Source organism: Vicugna pacos, chromosome X, assembly GCF_048564905.1.
Source record: "Vicugna pacos chromosome X, VicPac4, whole genome shotgun sequence".
Lineage (NCBI taxonomy): Eukaryota > Metazoa > Chordata > Mammalia > Artiodactyla > Camelidae > Vicugna > Vicugna pacos.
In genome coordinates, this window is record NC_133023.1 from 98,241,021 (window position 1) to 98,250,663 (window position 9,643).

At 59.7% G+C, this 9,643-nt stretch overlaps 1 protein-coding gene and 1 long non-coding RNA gene across 2 annotated transcripts; one reads left to right on the forward strand and one right to left on the reverse strand.

The window, feature by feature from the left end:
* Positions 1-1,268: 1,268 nt before the first annotated feature.
* SOX3 (SRY-box transcription factor 3) lies at positions 1,269-3,442 on the reverse strand. The gene has a single exon (XM_072956134.1). The coding sequence runs from the start codon at positions 3,340-3,342 to the stop codon at positions 1,999-2,001; it is 1,344 nt and encodes a 447-aa protein (XP_072812235.1). The 5' UTR covers positions 3,343-3,442; the 3' UTR covers positions 1,269-1,998.
* A 152-nt stretch (positions 3,443-3,594) lies between these two features.
* Positions 3,595-5,205, forward strand: LOC140692055 (uncharacterized). Its single transcript, XR_012067636.1, has 2 exons — positions 3,595-3,660; positions 4,530-5,205. It is a non-coding gene; the product is annotated as an uncharacterized lncRNA (long non-coding RNA).
* Positions 5,206-9,643: the final 4,438 nt, after the last annotated feature.

Sequence of the window (9,643 nt, forward strand, 5' to 3'; positions counted from 1 at the left end):
AGGCAGTGCCATCGTCTGCGGGGGAGGAGTGGTGCCGCCTTTCCTGGGAGACCCGACCTTTCTCCCAGAGGCATGGTGAGCTTAGTCTCCAGGATCCGCAGTGATGTGTAAAAAGCGGCCACGACCCCCGAAGCCGCAGAGAGCCCTCGCCCCTCCCCCCGAGGCCCGCCCCGGCTCGCAGGTGAATGGCTGGCCCGCACAAAGGAAGCCGGTTGGAAATGTGGAATTCGGACCAATTTACGGGAGATTCTGTCGCCCAGAGTCCAGCAGACCTCAAGCAAAGAAACCTGTGGTCAGGAGTGGATGAGGATAAAAAACAGTCCACCGGGCCGAGTTTATTGGAAAGCCCGAGTTTAGTTATTCTGGGATAGCGAGGTAACAGGATTAGAGGGATTAAGGAAATCACCTCAAACAGCTGAGGAGGGGGTGAAAAAACACTGGTTCTATTTGTTTTCTTCTTAGTCCCCAAACAGATACACTGGGGCCGTGTGGCCAGGCGCGAAACGAAAGGCCTTTCGGGGGGCACAGTGGAATGCCCAAGGGTCAGGGACTGAGGGAGAGTGGGGGGAGGGAAGGAGTCGAAAGCGGGCTCGAGGCTGGGGATGAGAGGGAGCCTCTGGTGGAAAACAAGTTTACCGAGTTGACAAGTCAAAAAGAAAAAGCCACTGGAGAAGTTTGAGCGCTCTTTTAAAATGTAAGAGGGACTTTTCAAAAACACACCTTCCAGTGTTGAATGCTGGCTCCGCCGCCGCGGTTGAAACGTACTTGTTTCCTGCCAAGGATTCTTGTAACCATTTATTTTTAATAGACTAATTGAGATTTCCAAAGGGTTTTCGTTTTGTAAATATTTCAGCTTGGCTCGAGTGTCTTCCCGCCCCAGTGCACAAAGGTAAAGGTGCCCCTTTGGGGGCCGGTGTCCGCGGCCGCGGCGGTCCCTCCCCGCCCGTGCGGGCTCTCCTCCCGCGGCCGCTCGCCGCGATCAACAGGTGCGTGGCCGCGGGGTGCTCGCCGCAGCCAGCGTGTGCTCGCTCCCAGGAGACGCTCTCAGGAAGACAGACCGCTTTCTCCTCAGTTTCAGTTGAAAATATCGGGAGCCGCAGCGTTTGGGATCACCAGAAGAAACCATTTCAGATCACGCTCGCCTCCCCCCAGGCCCCCGCTCCCACCCGGCCCAGCGACCGGACCACGATCAGAACACCGAATGCTGGTCCCCTCCCCAACCCGCACCTAAAGTTTCAGGCCCGCAAAATTACCAGGACTCCACCATGTTGGTTATAAAATTTATTGATCTCTCATTTAGGAATTAAGAGTAAAACCTTGAAAAACCTGAAACAAAACAGCCCCTTCCCAACCACCCAAACGAAATCCAAATACATTAGCACGACGAAATATCCAACAAATCACGGCAGAAATCACCAACTCAACAGCCTAAATGCGGACTGGACAGAAGCTGTCCCGCGGCCAGGGGCGGCGAGGCGGCAGACACACGCACACCTGGCTATAAATTAACAGCGGCCTTAGCTGCCGCGCGACTCCGCGCGGTCAGCCCCCCCAAAGCCCACGAGGAAAACAGATGCAACGCGACTGGGGGAGGAGGCGTTGCAGTTCTCAGGCTAGCCTCCCCCGAGAGTACTTCTCTCCCATTCACTCACTCCTCGGCTAACTGCAAACTAACGAGACAACATTTTCAAATGCAACAGAAAAACCCAGGAACCCAGGAGGAGGAGGAGGGGGGCGGCTTTTTCTTTGCAAACAACACAGCGATTCCCAGCCTACAAAAGGGGAGGGAGGGGCAGGCGAGCTCTAGAAAGTCCCATTTCCGCCGCTCCGAACTCTTTGCTTTTGTACAAAACCCGACAGCTACAGCAAAACTTTCTGTCCTCCCCAGCATCGGTACAAGGCAACAGTCCCAGGCAAGCAAAGCTAAACAACAAGGCGTCCCAACTTGGGGGTGCGGGGTCGGAGTGGGGCGGAGGGGCGGCGAGCGCAGGCCGGCGCTCAGATGTGGGTCAGCGGCACCGTTCCGTTGACGGCAGTCCCGGCGCCCTGGTAGTGCTGGTGCACGCTGTGCAGGCGGCCGCCCGGCAGCGGCGAGGCGGCGTCGGCCGCGTCTCCGCCAGGCGGCAGGTACATGCTGATCATGTCGCGCAGGTCGCCGAGGCACGCGCGCTGCGAGTGCGACGCGATGGCGGGCGGCGGCGAGCTGGGCTCGGTCTTCACCACCGTGCCCATGGGGCCCAGGCTCATGGCGGCGGCCGCGGCCGCGGCGGCAGCGGCGGTGGCGGGCTGCTGCCCGTAGGCGGCGGCCGCGGCGGCCGCGGCTGAGGGCGCCATACCCCCGTAGCCCGAGGCCGCGGCGGCCGCGGCGGCGGCGTTCATGTAGCTCTGGGCGCCCGGCGGCATCATGGGGCTGTACTGCAGGCCGGCCATGTCGTAGCGGTGCATCTGCGGCAGCGCGGGCGGCGGCGGCGGGCTGCTCATGGTCGCGGGCTGCGCGTAGCCCAGCTGCTCCTGCACCAGCGAGTACGCGCCGTTGGCCCAGCCGTTCACGTGTGTGTATGTGTCCAGGCGCTGGCCCACGCCCACCGGGCTGCTGGCGGCCGCGGCGGCAGCAGCCGCGGCTGCGGCAGCGGCAGCGCCGGGGGGCAGCAGACCGCCGGGTAGGGAGTACTTGTCCTTCTTGAGCAGCGTCTTGGTCTTGCGGCGCGGCCGGTACTTGTAGTCCGGGTACTCTTTCATGTGCACGGCGCGCAGCCGCTTGGCCTCGTCGATGAACGGCCGCTTCTCGGCGTCGGTCAGCAGTTTCCAGTCGGCGCCCAAGCGCTTGCTGATCTCAGAGTTGTGCATCTTGGGGTTCTCCAGGGCCATCTTGCGCCGCTGCCCGCGGGACCACACCATGAAGGCGTTCATGGGCCGCTTCACGCGGTCCTGATCGCTGCCCCCGCCGCCGCCGCCGCCGCTCGCGCCACCGCCGCTGCCGCCGCCTGCGTTCGCGCCGCCGGCTGCGTTCGCACTGTTCTTGCCCGCACCGCCCGGGGCTGCGGGGCCGCCCGCGCCTGCCGCCGGGGTGGGTGGCCCCACCGGGTTCTTGAGCTCAGTCTCCAGCAGGCTGTACATGGCCGGGGCGGGAAGAAGGTGCGCCAGAGTGGCGGGAGGAGAAGGCGCTCCCGGGGCTGGAGCGGCCACGGTGAAAAGGCCCGGGGACTCCGTCGGTGGGGTGCTTGGGGGCCGGTGGGCCAGCGGGTCGGGCGGGAAGGGCAGGCTTGCTGAAGTGCTCCGCGCCAAGTCAGCGGGAACCCGCAGGCTACTCGCACCTGAGGCGTTGTCTCGGGCTGGTCGCATTCGCAGTCTGGCCGGGCGCTCGCCAGGCCTCTTATATACCTGCTCCGATCCCCCAGGGTTGGGGCTCGGTCCGCCCCTCGCCACGGGGAGGCCTAGTGATTGACAGGCTCGCAGTGATGCGCCCTGGCCAATCATCATGGAGCCCCCTTTCGGCCCCGCAGGAAAAAAAAGTTCGGGGAGTCCTTTCGTTCACCCCCCACGCCCCTCTTGGGCCCGGTGACGTGATGAGAGTTATTCAGGAGGCGGGAGTCCCGGAGAGCCGCTCAGAGACCACCAATTAGGGTCTCAAAAAAGTTTGAAAGAACGAAACTGGAGGAGGTGACGGAGGGGGGAGGGGCGCGGGAGCAGGTTTCGGGGAGAGGGGACAGAGGGGCGCCCTCGGGGTTCAGAAAACAACTTTGCAGCCTTGTCAGGGCCAAGGGGCTCCCGGTCCCGGGGCCACCCTGCGAAGCTTCCCGCTGTCTGAGCGGAGGTCCTCCAATCGCTTCTGCTGCCAGCGCTAGGGACACTGGGCATCGCCAGCTACCCAAGAGGGCTTGGGGACTAAGAGCGCAGCGGAGGTACCCTGGGCTGCGGCTCCAAAAGCCCTCCCTGGAACCAGCCTCTGTCCAGCCCGATCCTCCGTCGGGAAGCCGCGAGCCCGCGCACCCAGGACAGAGCGAGCGTCAGGGACCGGGGCACGGGAGACAGTTTTCGGGACCACGGAGCGCACGGGGGCTTGAGGCTCTCTGGTGGTTTGTGTGAGGAGGGCGCGCGGTCAGACGCCCGTGCCGGGGCTGGGCCGAGGCGCTCACAGGCGGTGGTGCGGGTAGTGTGTGGGGGGTGGAAGGGGTGAACCGGCCTCGGCTCTCTTCTCCGGGCCCCCGCTTAGCGGCCCCTTTTTGTCTCTGCTCTCTGGCCATTTCGGTTTTTCCAGTCCGATGCCCCTGAGGGGGAGGGTCGGGCCCCTTGGAAAATCCGTTTTCATGGCAACACGGAGCCTCTCCAAGTGAAAGAAAAGTTTCTTGGAGGGGGGTGGACGGTGGCCGGAGAGGAGCCGAGGCCGTCCTCGAGGCGAACCGCCGGGCCCCCTCCACTGGCCGCGCACCTGCCAGGACCAGTGAGCGCTGCTCTCGCCGCGCAGCCGTGCCGCCTCCCCGGGGAGCAGGCTCTGCTAACGTATTCGGTCCTTCTTTTTTGTTTTACAGTCTTCCTGACAGAAGCTTCGAGACTCGGAGCGCGACACTCACCCTCATGTCGGGTAGCGGCGCGGGAACCTGGGCTGCGGGGAGAGAGAACTCCAACTATCGCCTCCGCCAGCGAGTGACACAGCGTTTGAAACTCCCGGAGCCGCCCTAGGCGACGGGTGGGAAGGAGAAGCCAGCCAGGCATAAGTGGCAGAGACTGAAATAGGGTGTTCGCACAGTGTGGCCCACCAACCCCGCCAGCCTCTTGGAAAGGTGGGGAACCAAAAGAAAGACATAAATCCGAAGTGTGGAAAAAAAAAAAACCCAAACTCCCAAACCTAGGCTTTTAGCTCTTTAGTGCTAATGCAAGACCTGGCTATCCTGGGATGCCTGCACGCCAGGAGCTTCCATCCTTCTTGCACAAATTTTTAAAGTAAGGCGTTGTGCCTAGGGGGCTCATAGCAGATCAGCCTGCCCTGGGACTGGCAGACCGCTGGCACCAGAATCCCAGCTCCCAGCGGCATCTTCTCCTGGAAGTCCGAGGTCTTGAAACCCCCTCCCTTTAAGTTTGGGTTCCACCCGGTCTACATTCTCTTGCTCATCTGGACGGAAGAAAGCACACGTACACAGCTAAGGGCTGTGATCGTTTGAATGGGTGTACGGATTTAGGGTTTTAAAGTAAACGATGTGGAACGGCTCAGTGTATGTCTTGTGTGTGTGTGTGTGTGTGTGTGTGCGCGCGCGCGCGCACGGGAACCTACGCACGCGCACAGGTGTGTGCACTTAAGCTGACATGGACTGGAAGGCATGTCTCAGAAAACGGCATGATTCGGCAGTCCCCACCTGCACCTGTTTTCTTGCCAAACTGGCTGACACAGTCAAATTTTTCCAGTCATACCCACCTTCTCCCAAAGAAGTCAATATGCGATAGCCCTGTCCTGCCGCCCTTCTCTAGATACTCTCTGGGCCTCCGAGGCTGTTGCTAAGTGAAGCGCGTTTTAAGAAACTACCCAACCGACGCGCGGCCTGGCGTCCAGTAGCCAAATGTCAGGATACTTTACAAGTTTTAGGACCCAAGTAAGCCGTTGTGGTGACAGCGCCTGGTTTGCATATTTCCCTAGGCAAGGGATGCGGTGCCCGGCCTGCACTCCTCCCCATAGCAGACTATCAGGGGAACTAGTCACTGTGCCCGGCTGTTTGTCATTTGACCACACCTATCCCGCGGCATAGGTAAGCTCATTTTCAACATGACATCCTTCTGCCAGATTTACGGCAGTCCAGCCAGGATCAGACACCCTCTCGACACTCCAGGCTTCCCTAGGAGGCCGTGATTAAACCGGTCTGTGCGTGGTACCTCTGGGGTGGTCTACACAGCCCCAGGTAAGAGTCACGCTGAATTTCCTTCGAAACATTTCTGAGGAAACGTCCTCACCCCAAACTACCATTTCACCAATCAAGCGAGGTTCCTCTTACGGGCGTGGGGAGATGGGGGGGATGCTGGAAGGAAACTGTTCTCTTGGCCAATGAGCAGTACCGGCGGCAGGCACCAGCCGAGCGGCGCGACCTTCGCCGGGGATCGGGAGAAGTGCTGCAGCAGGTACTACGGCCCGAGGGTACTCAGTTCAGGCGGGGCCTGCAGGGAGGCAAGACTGTCGGCGGAATCGGAGCCGGTTTCTCCGACACGCATCCTGCACCCAGTGAGGGAAGCAGAGGGACACAGCGGGATTCAGGACCAATCCTTCCCGACCTCTCCCGGAGAAAAGGGCGTGTTCGGCATCTCTCTGGGCCTTGGGGTCTCTGGGAGCCCGTGGGCGGCATACAGATCCCCGGATGGCGGGCTGGGAAACCGGCCAAGCACCGCCTCCCCATTCCCCCCGCCCGGCTCCCTCGCACTGGGGCTGGGCCTGGGGCTTCCAGGACCCAGGGCGCGGCAACAGCGCCGTTTGTTGGCTTCCTTTGGAAACTTCACCCAGAGGCGCCCCTTCCCGCCCTGCGGGACTTCGAGGTCGCCCCAACCTTCCAAGGAGAGACAGCTGGCTCCGCTGCGGGGCAGAAGTAGAGCTCACCTTAGAGGGCCGGTTATCGCAAAACTCGGGGACCCAGGCTTCAGCATGGGTGGCTCGGCGGGCTCCCGGTGCCTAGGGTGCTTCTGTTCTGCCTTCCTCCGGTTTCGAGCCTTGGCAGAAATCAGGGGTCCCAAGAGCCTCATCTGCAAAGAAAACTTTCACCAGTTGTGCCTTAGAGCTGCTGGTAGCGAGCAGAGCAGGACAGGGGCTGCCCCACTCCTGGTGTGGGGGTGCCCGCCCTGATCCCTACTTAAGCAACTGCTCACGGGGGACCTTTTTCGGGGTCTGTGGCTTGATTAGGGCCCCGCCTCTTAGAAGAGGTGTCCTCAGCGTGCTGGGTGGGATGGGATGGGTGTGTATCAGTGTCCGCTCCGGGGGCTGAGGCCTGACAATAGGGTCGAGTGTTCGCCTTTTTTCAAGTGCAGCCGAGCCCAGCGAGCGGTCTGGCTTTGAGGAAGTGCGAAAAACTTATCCTGGCGACTCTCAGAAAAGCTTTGCTTTCCAGCAGGAAAAAAAAAAAAGTTTGCTTATCTAAAGGCAGTTTTTTCTATTCCTTCCTCGAGAACAACCCTTGACTATTTACTCTGGCTCCTAGCCAAGATTGTATATCTAGGCCACAGACTGAGGGTCTTGACCAAAAAAATCAGAGGCTTGGGTCAGTTGTAGAACCATCTCCTGTAAAAGGTCGTAAAGGTCACCAGCATTCCAACGGGGTGGAAGAGACAGCACAGCACCTTCTAGTTCTCGAGTTCTTGAAGCCTTCAGTTTGCTCCTCCTCCCCTAGCCTGCAGCACTTCTCCCCTCCCCCTCCCCCTCCCCCGACCGTCCCCCGCAGCGCCCAATGAAACACTCTTATGGGTCTGGGAAGGAGCTGAAGATCCTAGGCTGGCGGTGCAGTTTGCAAACATTAACCTAGTTGATGCTCTCCAAGGAAAGTTTCCTAGGAGCTACCGAGGTGTGTGGTGACACGATCCTCGAGGTACCAAAAAAAGCCTCCTGTGGGCGGTACAACTGCATTCTATTGCACTTCGGTGTAGCTCTTTTGGGGAAGGACGGTATGCTTTTAAAAAAGAGTTTCCGAATTCGATTCCTTTGGTTAGCTGAGCTGTACTTGGTAGATACTGGGAATCCTCTTGGCCCACATCTTGGCACTCAGTTGCTAAGATTCCTTTTACCCGCAGGCTATTTCGATATTAACGGCTAGATCTTTTTTCCCTAGGTGCGAAGCAACTACGAGGAATTTGACAATCTGCCTTCAGCGCCCTCTCGCCGACCTCACAACTCGAACACCGCCAAACACACCCTAAACGCTGCCACCTCCCCGGGAGGAGGAAGGCTCTGCCCGGGGACTGGGTCCCACTTGCAGAGTGTGTCTTCCGGGTCACTGCGATCGACCTCTTTGCCTCTCTCCCTCCTCCCCGCCCACAGCTCTCCGCACGCGCTTGGCTCTACAAGCTGCCAAACTCGCCCCGCTGCGGAGCAGCCTCCCGGCACCCGGCACCCTACCGCCAGGCCTGCCCTCCCACTGGGCCCGTCGCCTTTTCCACTTCCTTCTCTGGCTGCAAAGGCACGGCCCTCTGCCGCGGCGAGGTGGCCTGCCAGAAGCCGGGCCAGGGAAACCAATCTAAAACTCGTTATCAGTACGTAATGTTGCTTGAGTTATTCCACGTCCCCACAATTCCACACGCTGATTTCAGCCTGGGGGGCCTCGGGCCCGGCAGTGCTTCCCGGGGAAGGGTGCCTGTAAAGTCACCGGACCTCCGGGCACCTCCAGTGAGGCGGGGCAAGCCCATCGGCCCCAGGCGTAGGGGGCGCAGGATGGCGGGCTGGGGACTGGGTAGAGCATCCTGGAGAAAATTTTAAACCTCAGGGCGGCATTCAGCTGTTTCCCCCTATCCTGCTTTTTCTTTCTTTTTCTCTTTTTCACTTTCTTTCAGGAGAGTGGAAAGCCATGGAATTCGATGCGCGGAATTTCTATGTTCTCTTCGCCTGTCTTTTGGGCCGTCATTTTTTCCATGTCACTAAACTTTTGTTGTACCCCTACTATGTGCTACATTGTGCGCCAGGCAACGGAGGAGGCCTGCCGGCTCCGGTTCCGCAGCAGAAAGCGGCGGCGGCCCGGAGGAGCCCCCAGAGGGCTGGGACCGCGGCGCGTCCCGGCCGCCAGGGGCCACGCTCGTTCCCCCGCGCGCACGCTTTCCCGCCGCCGCGCCGAGCCGCGCGGGCGGAACGGCCGAGACGCAGAAGCGCCCGCGGGCCAGGAGCCCGGGCGCCGCCGTCCGAGTGGCGGGTGAGCGAGGCTACGGGGCCGCGGCTCGCGACGGAGAGCCGTGCGGAAGACGCGCGGCCCGGGAACGGCGAGCGGGCCGCTGCTTGCCAGGTATGGAGGTTGCCCATCCTCGGGTCGCCCCGTTTCCGCGCGGGCCGGCGGCCAGACGGTGCGACAAGGCGAGGTCTGTCGCGAGGCCCAACCGCGCTGGCGTTTTGGCGCCTAGGTTCCATTTCTCCGGAAAGCGTCGCTGGGTTACGACCCCGAGGCTGGGCTAATGTGATGTTTGTGTAATTAACACCATCTCCCCTTGTTGCTGAACATCTTTCCTCCACTAGCCCAGCCCAGCCCAGCCCAGCCCAGCCCAGCCCAGCCCAGCTTGCATTTGAAAAAGCAACGGGTAGAACGTCCCAATAACCCTTTCTAATGGGAAAAAACTGCCCCTTTTGTGGAATGGTTTCTTTACAAAGCCAACAACCAACCTTATTTTCTAGTTCCAATGGCTATCCCTTTATGAGTTATATTATTAAAGAAATCCGACACTAATTGTGCCGATTTAACTTGTTAATTAGTTGGAAATAAACTATTCATTAGTGGTAAAATAAAATAAAACCCATGTGCCTAGATATCATTCCACATTCACATATTGTAGTGTCTGCAGAGCATAGGCATACTAAATTAAGTTCCTAAAAGGTTTCTCCTCAGGATAAATAATTAAAATATATTCTACTTTAATTGACATTATAGAGGACATAAATGAGCTTTTCCTTTTAGAAAGAAATAGCCATTTCTAAATAAAG

Excerpts from the sequence above, each read along its gene's own strand:
- SOX3 (XM_072956134.1), bottom strand. The coding sequence starts at position 3,342 with ATGCGACCAGCCCGAGACAACGCCTCAGGTGCGAGTAGCCTGCGGGTT.